The sequence below is a fragment of the Mus pahari genome, chromosome 14 (assembly GCF_900095145.1).
Source record: "Mus pahari chromosome 14, PAHARI_EIJ_v1.1, whole genome shotgun sequence".
Classification (NCBI taxonomy): Eukaryota; Metazoa; Chordata; class Mammalia; order Rodentia; family Muridae; genus Mus; species Mus pahari.
This window is the reverse complement of record NC_034603.1, coordinates 18272624-18290320: the sequence shown is the minus strand read 5'-3', so window position 1 is coordinate 18290320 and position 17697 is coordinate 18272624. Positions and strand designations below refer to the sequence as shown.

General features: G+C 42.7%; 1 protein-coding gene across 3 annotated transcripts in view; it reads right to left on the bottom strand.

Annotated features, from left to right (window-relative positions):
- Positions 1 to 16598, bottom strand: part of Rnf130 (ring finger protein 130) — a 96408-nt gene extending 79810 nt beyond the window's left edge. For 2 of the 3 annotated variants that reach the window (XM_021212917.2, XM_021212919.2), the window contains exon 1: positions 15954 to 16598. In XM_021212917.2, coding sequence (XP_021068576.1) covers positions 15954 to 16200 — 247 coding nt within the window. In that variant the 5' untranslated portion in view covers positions 16201 to 16598. The remainder of the gene's footprint in view (positions 1 to 15953) is intronic. The other variant, XM_021212918.2, reaches the window with a different exon arrangement.
- Positions 16599 to 17697: the final 1099 nt, after the last annotated feature.

Here is a 17697-nt window from a genome sequence, read left to right as displayed (position 1 = left end):
TAATGACTGAACCATCTCTCAAGTCCATAACTTTTTTGTTCTTTTCCAAGACATTTTTATTATGTCCCTTATGCTATCATGTGAGTTTTAGGGGGCATTTATCAATCTCTCTAAAACGAAGAAGGAGGAGGAGGAGGAGGAGGAGCAGCAGCAGCAGCAGCAGCAGCAAACAAAAACACCAAGCAATTGCTACAGGGCTGTATAGATCAATTCAGAGTGTGCTATATTAAGACTATTCTCTGCTGCCAGGCAGTGGTGGTGCACGCCTTTAATCCCAGTACTTGGGAGGCAGAGGCAGGCGGATTTCTGTGAGTTTCAGGCTAGTCTGGTCTACATAGCACTTCCCAGAACAGTCACTACTAGAGAAACCATATCTTTAAAAAACCAAACATTAATAAATAAATAGAATACTGTCGCTGAATCCATGAATATGAAAAACATTGTTTACTTAATCTCCTTTCTTGTAAAATGGTTTGTAGTTTTTACCACCAATACTATGTTTTTAAATAGTATTTTAAAATTTTTATTGTCTAACTGATCCTAGCATACAAAAAAAGTACAAGTGCCTTTTTGGTTTTGCTTTTTTTTTTTTTTTTAATGGTTTTTCGAGACAGGGTTTCTCTGTGTAGCCCTGGCTATCCTGGAACTCACTCTGTAGACCAGGCTGGCCTCGAACTCAGAAATCCGCCTACCTCTGCCTCCCGAGTGCTGGGATTAAAGGCGTGCACCACCACGCCCAGCTTTGGTTTTGCTTTTGATATATTTATTTTGTATGTATAAATATTATAAAATTTGTAAAAGTTACTATTTCAGTAATTGGTAATAAGAAATTGCTATCAGCATTTAATTTAATTATCAACACTAGTTGCTTTTTCTGAATTTTCATCTTAGATGGTTCCATATACATGGGAGGTGCCCTGAACAGAAGGTATTATAGTGTTGTAAAATGGCATGTACTACTTAGATCATATTTTTAAACTAAAATGACTTTTAATAAACTAACAAATAGCTTTAAAAAGCAGTGCAAAGAAACAAAAAAAGAAACTGACAGAGCTAATACTTCAACTTATGAAATCTGCTCTCTTTAGCTATGATAAAGGATTTTTTTTAAAAAATCAGATTTGGAAAAGAAAGGCAAAAAGCTAAACGTCAACATGAAACTTGAAACTAGAAATATAGGTTTATTCCAGCTGTTATTAATCATTAACCTAAGTGCTGGCCTTAAGATGTCAGCTTATATCAAAGAAAACTGAGTACCTAATATTTCGAAGTACAATGCATACATTGGACGGTCTCTCTTTCTCTCTCTCTCACCCCCCCCCACACATACAACTACACACATGACTACACACACACACACACACACACACAACTACACACACACGACTACACACACCCACACACACACATACGACTACACACACACACACACACACGACTACACACACACACATGACTACACGCACACACCCATGACTACACATACACACCCATGACTACACACACACACACATACGACTACACACACAACTACACACACACTACACACACACACACACACACAACTATGTGCTCTGAGGTTGGGAAGGAGAGGGCAATTTTTAGGATCAGGGTTAGGCTCAGACATGACACCACCATGGACAGTATTTTAAGCTACAGAACATAGAAGGATCTTAGACTATAGGGAATAGACTGGGGAAAAAGAAACAATGGACACAGGAAGCCAGTTCAGATACATATATGTGTCCATTGTTTACATATATATATATATATATATATATATATATATATATATATATATTCTAAAAAGATGAATGATGGAGGTAACAAATGTGAAAATAATCACATTAAACTTAGGAGTTCGGACCGCCATGCCTGACAATGAGATTAAAGCCGGTGAAAGCAAGAGGCCTAAGTTTCTGGCAAAACACAATAGGATAATGATAAAACACTTATCTTGTCGCAATTTGTTTTATTAATTTTATATGATCAAAATACATTAAATATATTATGAAAAAGTTATAATGAAACCAATTATTTTGTGCTCATAAAGATGTCTGAAAGGGCCAGTGAGATGGCTCAGAGGTTAAGAGCATTGACTGTTCTTCTGAAGGTTCTGAGTTCAAATCCCAGCAACCACATGGTGGCTCACAACCATCTGTAATGAGATCTGACACCCTCTTCTGGTGTGTCTGAAGACAGCTATAGTGTACTTACATATAACAAATAAATCTAAAAAAAAAAAAAAAAAAAGTCTGAAAAGCAAATAAACTAGCAGCATCTCCCATCAGGCTCCCCCATCATGACTTTGTATTTCTGGGGTTCTGGGAACTGAAGGTTGAGCCACATGCTGGATGGAGGTGATGCTGCTGACCGGTCCATACTCCCAGTGTGAAATGATGCCTTCACTCTGGACTGTCACACATGCTAAGCACACACACACACACACACACACACACACACACACACACTGCCTCTGAATACAACCTCAGCTCCACGATTTAAAAAAAAAAAAAATCACAAAGACCTTTTCCAAGACTCATTCATCACTTTTATAATGTCCCAATAATCCCCAAAAGTCTAGGAGACACTGCCTCCCTTTACAGCCCTTCTGTATAGCATCCTCCCCTTACTCTCTAAATGCTGCTCACTGAGTATTTTGGACCCTTTGGTCTTCATGCCAAAAAAGAGGAAGTGATCTTCTCTGTCTTCCTCTTTAGTATCTGCTTGTGCTCAGGCTTCTGCCTCAGCTTAAATATCATTTCTTTAGGGAAGTGAGGGTGAACTGTTAGTATCACAATGTTTTAGAATAGTCAGAGAGTTAGTAACAATTATTTTACATGTTTTTATTTCATGTCTCTTTTCTCCATTATACAGTACATGTTACACTTACCTTACCTTCCCCACCAAGGGCACACAGGCACAGTATATACTTAAATACTTGACAAATGAATACTTATAGCAACTGCCACCACCTGGATATAGGATTTTTAGTTTCATGAGTTAGTCTGGTGACAACAGAAACAAGAAACTCCATCACTAATACGACTTTTGAGGAAGCCAGGCAGTGATGGCACATGCCTTTAATCTCAGCACTTGGGAGGCAGAGGCAGGTGGATTTCTGAGTTCAAGGCCAGCCTGATCTACAGAGAGAGTTCCAAGACAGCCAGAGCTACACAGAGAAACCCTGTCTCTAAAAAGCAAGAAAGCAAGCAAGCAAGAAAGAAAGACTTTTGAAGAATTACAAAAGAGACAGTAAGAAATAATCAGCACTCCAACACTTACAAATAAAAATGTGGTTACAAATAAAAATGTAGAATTATCCAAATATAGGGCCAGTTAAGCCACCATTAACCATTAGTAAAACTAAGAACTGATCATAAAGAAATAATTTGTAGACACTGTGAAAAAGAGAATTGTAATCACAGGGTATCAGTGCTGATGCATCACGTACAGGAGACAGAGTAATGACTTCTCCAAAGATGGCCAGGTCTTATCTCTAGACCCTGTGACAATGTTCTTCATAAGTCAAGGAGAAATCTATATGGTTATAGATTGGAGAATGTGCTAATCAGCTGGTCTCATGAGGAAGGGACCATCTTGGACTAGCCAAGTGAGCTTACCGCAATCACAAAGTTATTTGTGTGGCAGGAAAGGTCAGAATCAGTGGGGAGGTTGAAGATGGAGCAGGGTTATGTGCTAAGGAATGCAAGGCTACCTCTGCATGCTAAAAAAGGGAAAGAATCTTTTTTAGAGCTTCTAGAAGCAGTGCAATGTAGATACCTTAACTCTAGCCCACTAATACTCAATGCAAACAAGGGGGGACAGGGCTGGTTTCTGTTGTTTTTCTGTTGGGTCTCACTAGTGAAGGTTGCCCTCAAACTCAGGATCCTCCAGCCTCAGTCTTACAATTGCTGGGATTATACATGTGAACTGCCATGCCAGCCTAGAGTAAGGATTCTTAACTCTAGAGCCATAAACCATGTGAGACTTCAAAATATAATCCAACTTCCTATACCTTCTTACATATTCTGTGTCCATCTACACATATTTTCCTGTAGGAAGGGCCACAGCTTTTGTCAAGGGCCACTGATTTTGCCAAGATCTATAAGCCCACAAATTATATAAGATCTATAAGCACACAGTATTTTCTTGACACTGAATAGTGATAAAAATCTACTAGAAACAGTAAGACCAGTGACAAATCAGGATTCTAAACTTGTTTTTACAGGCTGAATGAATAAAATTATGTGGCTTAAGATGAGACTCCGAAAAAAGACCTCAGGTTTAACCAAGAGTGAGCCAAGGATGAGTCAGTGTTCAGATCACCAATGCCATCTGTAGAACTTCAGGCCCAGATCCAGAGATAGAAAGAGCTGCACTTCTACACTGCCAAACCAAACCTGCGAGACTGTTCAATTTTGGACTTTCCTTTTTATTAGTTTCCTGTGGCTATTATCATCACAAATTTGTTGGATTACAACAACTAAAGCCTGTTCTTTCAGAATTCTGGAAGCCACAAGTCTAAACTCAGGCTTCTTTCCCAGTTTCTGCTGATAATTTTTGCTTGCTGGCTGTGGGAGAATCACTGCAATCTCTGATTAGCTCCTCCCTCAGGTTCTCTCTCATGAGCTCTGTACCCTCCTGTCACTCATTGGTCACTGGATTTTGGTTTATGCTAATTAGTAAAATGTCATCTTAATCTGTAACTATTAACACACTCAAAAGTTCTACTTCCAAATCAGGTCACACTGCAGTTCTAGGTGGCTATGACATTTCCTTTAGCCTCTTTTATAAGAGCACTAATCCCATTTATGAGGGTTCCACTCTCATTATCTGGTCATCTCCAAAAGGTACCATGTCTAAATATTGTCAGAACAGGAAGGAGGGGGCAAAGTCCAGCACAGTAATTTGGGGGTGGGGGGGACACTAACATTCAGACCATAGCAACACACAAGAACCCCTGGGTGGAATATTCATAGACAGATGGATGCATTCTGAAGCCCAAGATGCCAAATTCCTAAGAATGGTCAAAACCAAACCAAACCAAACCAACAAAACCCCCCACAGGAATATGAAGTTCAAAGGTTAAAGACTTGAGTCAGATAAGGAAAATTTCAACTATGTAGGAACATTTAAACCAACTTTTCTTTGGGAAAGAACATTTTGTAACACTCAGTTTTCAAAGGATGAAGATGGTAGTTCTTTGTCACTGTCCTTATTAAAGTATCTGTTAGGTAAGAGTCAGGCTTGATGGAAGAGTTAGACTTGTGGATCACTGATGAGTTACATTCTGAGTCTATAACTACTTCCCTTGTCTGTCTCTTTAAGGCAAGTGTATAAAACTATAACCCTCTACCAAGAATGCAAATACTGTGTGTGTGTGTGTGTTCCTGTAATAAGGGATTTGCATTGGTGAGACACCAGCCAGAAGGTCACAGGTAAACAGAATTTGGAAGTCCTAAGAAGCAAAGGGGTATCAAGGTTTGGCACATAAACTGCTACTGGTAAAATGAATGAGCGGCATGTGGGAGAGTGAGGTTAGAGCTAGATCAGAGTCCAGGCTCCCGTTCTAGGGTTGAGAAGCAACTGAAGGAGTTTAAACAAAGAGTGACATGGCTGTATGAGATTACCAGAAAATTCTAGATACTGCAACAGACTGATAGAAGTTAAGAAAAAAAAATCAGAGACCAAGAAAACAAAAAGGGTAAGGAGATAACAGCTATCTCCCTCTCCTGAGGCCCTGGAAGTGGCAAGGACACAGTCAACAGATAAACTGAGGAGCAGATAACAGGTGGACTCTTCAGGAAAACAAGCTAGTATGACTCCTGTTCTGTCTAAAAAAGTGGAGAATGAGGTTACTTAAGACTAGAGAGCAATGGTAGTAGACTGGGAGGTGAAAACCCAACTAAAGCTCCACTTGGAACTGACTAAACTGGAAAGACTTGAGGGTACTTAAGTAAAGATATCAGGTAAGCAATTAAATGTATGAATCTAGAGCCATGAACTGAGGCCATGTCTAACTACAGGAGCGGGGATTATAGGAAGCACACAGGAAGAAAACAGAACTGTCTTCAGAATTTTAATTAGCCATGCTGGAGATCAAACTAAAGTTATCTGTGCTCTACAGATGCTCTACGCTGAGGGCTACATTCCTAACCCGACTTTTTGAGACAAAGTAAATTGCCCAGGCTAGTCTTGAACTTGCAGTTCTCCTGAATTAGCTTTCTGAGTAGTTGAGATTAATCACACATGTGTGCTATATATTTGACTTTCTTTAAAAGAATGTATTTTTTGATTACTGTATATTCTTAAGTGTCCATTGAGTTTTGCTTCAAGTTTATGATGTCAAACTTCAGCTGGGTTATAAGATTCTTTACCACCTCTCCCACCCTAGCATTCAGCTGCTTGGTAATAGGAAACCTGGAAATGATCTTTTGTTTGTTTGTTTATTTTTAAAAAGGTTTATGGTTCATCCATGATGTGATTTTGCCAAGGTGATCTGAAATAGAGGAACAAGGGATGACTATGCAGGAAAAAAAATCATGTTAAAAGTCAGGAAGAACAGCCGGGCGTGGTGGCGCACGCCTTTAATCCCAGCACTTGGGAGGCAGAGGCAGGCGGATTTCTGAGTTCGAGGCCAGCCTGGTCTACAAAGTGAGTTCCAGGACAGCCAGGGCTATACAGAGAAACCCTGTCTCGAAAAACCAAAAAAAAAAAAAAAAAAAAAAAAAAAAAGTCAGGAAGAGGCAGAAACTCACTATCTAGTAGGGCCATGGAAAAAGTTCAATAATGTTGAGTTCAAACATAACTGAGTGGTAAGAAAGACACCTGCTAGAGGAAAAAAAAAAAAAGATTAGAAAGACAATTTGGTGGCTACAATATTAAGTTATTTTATGCATATGGACCTAAATCTGTCTATGAAAACAATGGCACTAACTGTTATATTTCCTGATCTCACAGTTCAAGTAGATCCTGAGAAGCTGCTTAGTCTTTACAGAATCCTAAACTCACCACATGTCACTGGATCTGGCAAGGATCTCAGATATTGAGATAATAGGGAAGCTCTTCAAAGAAGGAAAGGAAATATAGGGAACAGATTTATTTGCTGTGCGCAGAGGGGAAAGGGTGGGATTTTATATTAAGAAAAGGCAAATTTACACGACAGTTCACAAGCAAGCATAGCTATGCCTCATCCCTCTGGTACCCAAAGACAACTAAGTTCTGCTTTTAGCTTTTTAGCTGGCCAGTCTTCACAGTTCTAAAAGATAAGAGCCATTATTTCTTGGTTTGTCAGCTTTACACAGCATCTGTGGATTTATAATTGTCACAAAACAGGGTTCAATTTACTTATTCTTCTAAATTTGTTTTGATTTTGTGTTTTCTTTGTTCTCCTGTGTGGTTAAACCTTTCTGGCATCTGCAACTACTGACAACCTCTTGGGTTGAGATGATCGTACTGGCTCCCCTGGCTGTATATAACATGTGTTTCTCTCATCACTTCTTCAGCTTTGTCATCTACTTATGTATCCTTAAAGTCATGAACTTTCTGCTCTGAAATTGTAATTTTTTCCCCCATGCTTAATTTCCAGGTTGTTTTTACACAGTGAAAAAAACAACATAACTAACACAAATGTTACCATCACCCTATAAACACACAGAACACTTGAGTCCTTGTGCTTGCATCTCTTTCCCTTTCCAGGACTTGCTACTCAAAATCATATCATAAATTCCGTGCTTTAAATCTGGGCCAACCAATCACAGCTGGTCCTAGAGTAGTTTTTTTCCCCAAGACAAATTCTCTTTGTGTAGTCTTGGTTGTGGTGTAGCCTTAGGTGTCCTGGAACTCACTTTGTTAAACAGGTTGGCTTCGAACTCAGAAATCTACCTGCCTCTGCTTCCCAAGTGCTGGGATTAAAGGCATGCATCACCAACACCTAGAGAGAATACTTCTTAAAGAAAAGCAGACTCCTTTAACATATTCTTGGAGTGTCTAGTTTCTTGCTCATGCTAACCAAACTGTGAAATCATCCTGCTCTTACTTAAGGTACAGAATAAACTTAAGAGTAAAAAGGGATAGGGGTATAATTCAGTCCTACTAGTCTAACATGAGTATAGCCCTGAGCTCGAGATCAAATGCTACAAACAAGTTTCTGGATGCTTCTTCCTTAGTCATCACCTTCAGGCAGCGAGTAACCCTGCTTTGCCCTCATGAACACTTGCCCCCACATTTTCTTATAAATTCATTATTGTGTGTCACAGTATTCACATGAAGTGACAACTGTGTGGCATCGTCTCTCCTACTACTTTTATGTGGGGCCTAGGGATCAAGCTCAAATTGTCAAGTCTGCACAGCAAGGGCTTTCACTCACTCAGCCCCTCACCAGCATACTTTCTCCCCCTGTCAATGAAAACCAGTCATCAGACTGAGGGTGGAAACACACATATCACTGATCTCTACCCATAGGCCTGCAACAATTTGTTTTAATCCAGAGAAATGTCATTGATGATCTAATCAATACAAAACCCTTTTTATTTTACATATTACTTTGAGCCCTTGTCCACTGTAAACAAACTTAACACAGTCAGAGTTCAAACAGTTTGTATTTATTTTTGTAGCACATACAGAGCTTTAATGATGTCCTCTTTTATGGCTGTGTAACATTCAACTGAGTGGATATATCATAATTTATTAAACTCACTTGGGAAGCAACACAAAGAGGTGGTTAAAGTATGGGCACTGCCATCAGGCAGGCCTACCTCAAGCCCTAGCCCTGCCCAATTTCCAAGGCCACAGTGTGCTGCCTCACTCTCTTTAATTCACCTAACATTAATTGCTCAGCACCACTCTTCTATGTTCCAAATACCATATGCATCACTGAATATACAAGAGTGGACACAAGAGACAGGCTCTCTGCCCTCAGAAACAAAGAAAATAGATACATTTCAGTTATGTTAAGTGCTATAAAGAAAACAAGCACCAAATGAAAGACTGGAGTGCCTTGAATTCCCCAAGCACCAAGAGAGAATAAGAGTACCTACCACCTGGGGCTTTCAGGAAACAACGGTACTACTTGTGGGACACTGCACATGCCCAATAAGTGTTACCTACATTATTGCTCCAGACAAACTGAGAACACTGAAGAAACAGTGCAACTCTCCTACCCCCACTCATGAATCAGTGTAACTTGTGCATTTTCAAGGTTAGTACTCTATAAAGAATTTTGATCAACAATGTTTTTAACTTCCATTTTCTCTCCTCATGTTCATGTTTCCTTTTTCATTCCTGAACACACAGTATATTTCTAAAGACTGGCCTAACATTCCCATATGCAATCCTGTCGTCTGGTTATAGGTCATTTTCCTGCTTGTTTATAGGCCTGGTGATTCTGGACTTGGTCAGTTTCAGATTCTATGGTTTTGGGAGATACATATTAAAGCGTTCCTTTTAATTTTAACATCACCTAGACATTTTGGAACAGATTACACGGTCTCAGTCGGATCCTTTAAAGGTTTGTTTCTAAGTGTCTGTGGGAAGAGTGTCTCAGAGCAGCACTGCTGTAGGAGTAATCTGCCTCACACATGCTCCTGCTCACCAGGTTTTCTATTCTGATGAATGAGAACCTCACAGATTCCCAGCTGCCTGTGGACTCCTGGAACCATCCTAACTGCTCCCTTTTGACAGTTCTCCCAGCGTTGTAAGTGCCCAGACTGGAGGATAGCCCCCTGCAGCAGTCCCACTGGCTCTCTGCAGCCCCCTCCTCCGCTCCAGTGCTGCTTCACCTGAGTTCTGGCTCATCAGCTCATGACACTATGGACCTACATCTGAGCGGCATGTCTCTCTGCACTGCAGCCTAGAAATTCCCAGACAGTAGGAGGCAATGGTGGGCTCTTCTCTCAGGGATACCCATCCCATGCTGCTTACTGACCTTATCTAAAGCTGCTACTCATAGGCTGGTTTTCTGGTTAGTTAAGATTGGGAGGGAACCAGTCAGTACCAGTGAACCTACTACCACCAGAAGTGGAAGTTCTCATGACTGACTTCAAGTCATACCCTTTAATGGGGATAAGACAAGGTCGACCTCTCTTTCTGAATCTCTGGCTATCCTGGAACTTGCAATGTAGACCAAGTAGGCCTTGAATTCACAAAGAACTGCTAAGTGCTAAAAATTAAAAAATTAAAAATCATGTGCCAATACACCCAGTTAAACAAATCTCATTTTTAAAAATGAAACCTTTCTAGACTACAAGTGCAATATTTTTCATTTTTCTGATCTCCATACTATTTAAGCTCAAACCCCCTATCCCCTCCCCTCTCTCCCTGCTCCCCAACCCGCCCACTCCTGCTTCCTGACCTTGGCATTTCCCTATACTGGGGCACAGAACCTTCACAGGACTAAGGGCCTCTCCTCCCATTGATGACCACCAACTAGGCTATCCTCTGCTACATATGCAGCTAGAGCCAAGAGTCCTACCATGTGTTTTCTTTGATTGGTGGCTTAGTCTCAGGGAGCTCTGGGGTACTGGTTAGTTCATATTGTTGTTCCTCCTATGGGGCTGCAAACCCCTTCAGCTCCTTGGGTACTTTCTCTAGCTCCTTCATTGGGGACCATGTGCTCCATTCAATGGATCACGCCACTGATACTGACATGACTGAACCATTAAACCTCCTTTTCATAAATTATATAAAGGGTGAAATATACTGCATAAAACACTTTCTTTCTCTTTTGTTTATTTTATATATTTCAAGTTTATATAGTATATGAACTTAAAATATATATCAAAAATATTTTGTTATGGAACAAGCTGGCTTGAACCTTATTTTATATATTTTAAGTTCATATAGCATATGAACTTATGATATATATCAAAAATATTTTGTTATGGACAAGCTGGCTCTGAACCTTTGATCCTCTTGCCACAGCCACTTGAGTATAGGCTTCTACTACATATCTGATTTTCTGCCCCAATCCTTTAAAAATAATTATAAACTACATGTAGGGCATGGACACATAACTGCAGTTGCCCATGGAACTGAAGTCACTGGCAGCTGTAAGCAGCCCAACATGTGCTGGGAATCAAACTCAGGTCAGCTGCAAGAAGTACACTCTTTAACCACTGAACCATCTCTCTAGTCCCACTGCCTCTATTTTAAATAAAACTTACCTACTCCCAACTGCCTACAAGTAATTTCCGATTGTCAAAATTAAAAATTATCTAGAATTTAAAGATTTTGCATATTGATTATTTTTTAATTGTTCAATAAAAACACAAAGCAAATATTAACAATGTTGAATGATCTGTTGCTCTAAATGTGCATATATATGTACACACAGTCTTCCAATGTGACTGGTTCAAAAGAACAATATTCTTGGGCAAGGATATAGCTCAGTGACAAAGTGTTTGGCTAGCATGCATGAAGCCATGGATTTGGCTTCTAGTATGACAGAAAGAAAACTGAGCAATATTATCTTTAATGAGTATGCATATTTTGGCAGGTTTCTTAAAGATTTGTCATATTTCAGTCACTTCTTGTTCTAGGCAAGAGGATCTCAGAAGACATTAGTCTATTCTTAGCAGTGAAGGATTTCTTTTGTAACATTCAAAATGAAGTTCTGCAGTTTGTCTCTTACAACTTGTAATCAGAATTAACCATACATTAAAGGTATGTATGACCTCTACAAAGTATGACAGAGCTGCCCTACATCCAGATGCAACCCAGTACTGGCCTGGGCAAAGTCAGGAGAATTCACCAGCTGTGACATATGGGTAAGCCTTATTTCCATTCAAACAAGGTAATGCTTTTAACCCAAGGACTATACATTTGTCTTTAATAAAAAGTTACAACTTTTTATTTTAATTTGGCCCATCACTCTATACATCAAGACTTTAGGAATCCTGACCAAGTCATCCAACATATCTATTAAACATGTTGTTTTTAATCAAAGCCACTAGCATAGCAATCAAAGACTTTCACTATGTAAGGAAGAGCAGGAGGAAAAGGTGAAGGCACAATTAAAGAAACATCTGACACTTTGCTCTGACAGAAACAGAAATTAGAAGGTAGCAGGTTGGGAGCCTGGTAAGGAGAGTGGGTAGTTCTACGGTTTTTTTTTTTGTAACATTTATATGCTAATAGAAATCAACCAGAAGTGACAGGGAAAACATTGTCTACACTGTAAAGCTCAGACACATTTTCAGCTACTTCACTGTTTCAGCACTGTTCTCAAAGCCTCTGTATAGCCCTGGCTGTCCTGGAACTCACCAGGCTGGCCTTGCACTCAGAAATCCGCCTGCTTCTGCCTCCCGAGTGCTGGGATTAAAGGCATGCACCACCAGGTCCGGCAGGCCTCCAGCTTTTCTTGAGTTCTCTTCCTGAATACCCGCTCCCATGATCATATTGAACTCTCTGTCTAGTGTCCTCGGCTATTATCAACTGTAACATTATGAGATCTCTTTCACCTTCTGTTTATGTCAGTCTCCTTCACTGTTCATGAAAATTCCCAAATCCAACTTCAGATTTGTTAAACAGAGAATCAGGGTTTCAACAGGACTACAATTTCAAACATAAAAAAATAATAATAATAAGATTAAACCTTTTAAAAATTATTTTGCAACTCTACAATCTGCAAGGTATCAGTAAGGTTTATTACTTGGCAAAGCTGTTCTCTGTTTTAACACCTCATCCAGAAGGTTCTGTACACAGCATAAAGTGGCCAAAGCCAAACTCTTGCTGCCAGCAATCTGCATACATACTAATTACATCACCACCATAGGGCTTTCTCCTTCCCCAACCCCCACTCTGGGCTCAAACAAAAAGCCAGTGTGCATGCACATAAAGCACATTTACAATGTCTGTGCCACACACTCACTAGGTCTGCTCTGCAAAGGGATTAGGGTGTTCCTAACTCAAAACTGACCATTGCAGCAAGCAGCCAGAAAGCAGTTATGATCTGTTCAGAAAAGTACAACACACTCCTTCAAAACTCCCTTTCTAAAAATGAACATTTTTATCAGGTAACACATAAATGTTAGTCCAGAACAAAGAGCATCTCCACTCAGTGATATATTCTGTTTAATGAAAAATATTTGTTTCAAAGTATACTTGGTTAGGAAGTATTTTTACAAAGTAGAATGGTAACACTTTTCAAAGTGTACTTTTAAAATAACTACCTTTTAAGGAAAAATAGAGTCAATCTGACCTTTATAAAGATAGGGCAAGTAAGACTCAGTAATTCATACATGCCATTGGCCTGAGAAGAGCACTGTAAAATTAACAAGGGTTTCTAACTTCACAGATCAAGCCATAAATATAGAATTTCATTATGAAAACTCTAAATTTCTTGTATCTTTTCAAATAGGTATTACTGGTTTTGTTTGGGGGAAGAGGGTCGAACACCATAAACCAGGCTGTCCTGGGATGCACTACAGAGAACCAACCCTCCAACAATTCCTCTGTGGGGATGACAGGTGTCTGCTACCCCACCTAGCTTCAAATGGTTTTCTTAAACACAAAGAATTTTACCAGACTTCTACCATAGTCTTCTTTTTAAAATACATTCTTGAGTTTCTCATACACAAGCAGAATGTCACCTTGGAGTTCTTATAAACCCACAGGTGTAGAAACACTTATAGGCAGACTTCCTGGGGAGAGAACCCCTCTGAATGGGAGCTTCAGAAAGACTCCTTCAACAGCTCTACTCCAGGCTACTGCCTTTCCTTTCTGTCAGCACTTTTAATGGTGCTTGGCAAAGTGGGTTTCAATCAGCACTTGCTGGACTGAAAGACCACATGGGTAAAGGCCATTTGTCCAAAACTTGACCCCTACAGGGTCCCACCATCGACATCCTGAGAAATCCTGACACAATTCATGTAGTATGAGCTGGTGAGATGGCTCAGCAGTTAAGAGTGGTTGTTGCCGTGGTGGCACACGCCTTTAATCCCAGCACTCGGGAGGCAGAGGCAGAGTTCGAGGCCAGCCTGGTCTACAAAGTGAGTTCCAGGACAGCCAGGACTACACAGAGAAACCCTGTCTCAAAAAAAAAAAAAAGAAAAAAAGAAAAAAGAAAAGAGTGGTTGTTGATTTTGCAAAGGGCATGGGCTTGATTGTCAGCACCTACAGGATGTCTCTGTAACTCCGATTCCAGCTTCTTCTGGTCTCTGTGGGCTCACCATGATACACATACACCCAACAAAACATCCATACGTAAAATAAGTAATAATTTTTAAAGGACACAATAATGACACTTCTTCTGCACAGGAGAGGTGAATTCTCCATCAGTCAATTTTTTAAAAAATAAGAAATGAAGCCACCAGACCAAATTATTTTGCCAGTATCGTACAGTGTATTTGCAGCAGAGGTCTAATACGGACGGAGCCTTCAACCAGTGATAGGATAAGACAACTGACTTTTAGTTCCCCAAACCTTTCTGCTGGACTCATACAAGCACTGTCCAAGATGGGACTTAATTTGGGGGTGAAGACAAGCAACAGATAGTGGCACTCAAAACACTTTGGAGCACAGCATCTTAAGTGAGGGTGGTGGTCTGGGCTGCCTGGGGAGAACCAAATGCCTAAGAGCAAACCACAGATTTCATAACACTTTACAGCTCTTTCTGCACAGTAGCTTGCCTCTCTCTTCCTCTTCCTTCCCTTCCACATGACCCTCACGGTTCTTTTCCCCACCAGAAAATAGTGTAGCATTGTTACTGCCATAGTTTGGCAACATTACATGTCCCAACCACAGTGACTGGCACAGAGCAGGCAGCAAATATTTATTGAATGGAGCAAAGAAAAAAAAACTGTTCCTGTGGTCAAATAGGGACCTTAAGCACTGCTTCTAACCTAGTGGAGTAAGAAATACACTGGTGTGAAAATGACCGTTTAAGAGCCCAGTCTAAGTTGAAGAAAGACAACAGTAAAACCTTATGCCCCAAGCCAGTATGCCTCAACAACTACAACGGCTTAATATATGTTACACAAATACCGAGCTCAGAGAGCATATTTTAATATTTAGACTATAAAAGCAAACACTATTACCCTAAAGATTGCCTAGATTAGGTCATCTGAACATGAATAGCAATTTGGGTTTTTAATCCTCTCAACATTGTAAAGTAAGAACGGGAGGATATCTACGATAGGAGACATCTCCCCAGAGTCCAGTCTGCCAAAGCCCCCAAATGTCACACTCCACGGAGAAATGCCCTTTAAAACTCGGCCAGTAATTAACAGATACCAGTTTACACCAAATCATTAAGAATTCACAGCCAGCATACACAAAGGGAACGCCAAGGCTAAATCAGATGGCTTCAAAGACATCATTTTACCTTTTTCTCTCTGGATGGGCACCCGTGACCAAAGACTTGGCTACTACTAGTTCAGCTACTCTCACATTCTTTATAATGTGAAAATCTCTTAGCGTTTCATGACAGCACAACTATCGGGGCCAGAGAAAACCAAAAGCAACAGGGACCCTCTCCCCTTAGCCACTATTGGAGGACGGGGCATGGGGGGGTGGGGAGTAGGGAAGGCACGGGGGGGGGGGGGCGGCTCTCATCCCTAGAGATTCACTGCAGTGTTAAATCCGTGGGATTTCAGGAACAAACCTGACGATTCCAAAAACAGGTTAAGCATCTCGTCCACCATGAACTAGTTCTGCGCCCCTGCACCACCTCCTTTGTCTCAACTGTCCCTGAAAACTCGCATTCCAGTGCCCTCCAGTAAACAAGCTACCTAAATGAAAAAGAGGAGGACGTCCTAAGTCTCGCTCTCTTTTAGTTTTAGGGGGAAAGGCAGCAGGGTTTCTGGAGCCTCTTTCCCCACCGGGGAGCAGGCCAGGCTCCACAGCGTGGGGACCTCGAGCCCCCTGGGCCGGCGGCCGAACGGCGCGCAGACCCCCGGCCACGCCGCCCCCCGCGACCCCCGCCCGGCCTCGGGCTTCGGCTCCGGCCTCACCTCCGTGGATGGGCAGCGGTGCCAGCACCTGGCCGCGGACCTCGGCCTTGGGTGAGTCGAGCCCGTAGCGCCCGCGGTCGATGCGGAACGTGAGCGGGGTGCCGCGGCCGGGCTCCTGCACCGTCACGTTGATGAGCGCCGTGTAGTACTCCTGGCTCGCGTTGTCCGCCCGCGTCGGCCACAGGCTGCAGGTCAGCAGGGCCAGCGCCGCGAGCCGGGCCGGGCCCGCCCGCGCCGCGCCGCTCATGGTCCCTCCGGCCGCCGCCGCCGCCGCCGCCGCCGCCGCTCGCGGACCGGGCTCCGGGGCCGGTGCTGAGAGGCGGGGCGGGCGCGGCCCGGGTTGCGGCGGGAGCGCGCGCGCGCCTCGCGACGAGCCGGGCACGAGCACGGCCCTCCTCGGCGCCGCGGCTCCGCCGTTCGCCGCCCTCACGTCCGCGGCCCGCGCGCGAGGACGCGCCCGTGGGTCTGTCAGGGGAAGGACGGTGCGTCAGGCCGTGTGCTGTCGTCAGGGCAGCTGGAATGCCCAGGGACCAGGCCTGCGGACAGGGCACCTGAGAGGACTCGGAGTGGGTGGGAAGGAGTCATCGCCACCGCTCCGGGAGAGTCGGCAGTGCCGCCTCAGGCGCGTGCCCGCCGCCGCCCCATTCCCTCCAGCAGAGCGGCAACGCGCAAGCCCGATGCGCAACCCCGTCCGCTGCGCGTGCGCACTAGGCGCTGCCTGCTCCCGCCCTCCCGCACGAGGGCCAGGGGCGGTCCAGTCACCTGCTTGCTGGCACCGGGTTCAGTGAACTGCCTCAGGCTTCATACCCTGCTATGACCTGGATCTGTGAAGCTTTCCAAGAACCTATAGGGATGTTGGAGATAGGACTAAAAGAAACTAAGCTAATCGTTAAGGTTTTAAATTATATGTCCGTGAGAGCTAACATTTCCACTGGGTTGGTTGCATGCTGTATAATAATTGACATTGGTCAGGAGGGTGTCTTTGCGTTTGGGGCCCAGTAGACTTGGACCCAATAAGGCATCTGGGTGGTTAGCAAGGTCTGTTAGAGACAGATGTAAACTTCATCAGGTTGGTATGGTCCTCCTCCCCCACTCCCCCTCCCCACCCCCAGAATACATATGTTATTCTGAGCCACAGACCTTCACTTCCTCTTTGTAAAATTGTATAGTACTGCAGCATTTAACAAGGGCTCTGCTCTGTTTCTTCAGTAATTGGGCCTCTCCTCACTGGGTGAAATGGACCACAGTGCCTATTCTCAGGATGAGACCCTGGAGGTGCCTGCCAAGAAGTCACAGGCTATGTTTGGAGCCTACATCAGGCTTTCTCTAATAAGAATCTCCTTTCCCCCTCCCATTTGTTGGTCTAATCCTCCCTTTGCTAAAAATGTATATGGTGTTAGCAAGGGTTTTTAATGTGTGGGGTGCTGGTGCCCCTGACGAGAAGTGGTACCACAGAAGCCCACACACATCTGATACAAAACCAGGACAGAGGAAGGAGAAAGAAGAAGAAATAATTTTATGGTTGGGGTCACTACAACATAACGAACTGTATTAAAGGGTCACAGCATTAGGAAGGTTGAGAACCACTGGTGTAACAGTATATGGGAAATAAGAATGTAGTGTTTAGGGTATTTGGGGGGGGGGGGGAGGTCTCCTGGAGGATGTGGGCTGAAGTCTGAATAGAACCAGTTGCCAGTCAGTGAGCTGCCCTCATGCCCACCTTGACAGGGCCATTTCTCTATCT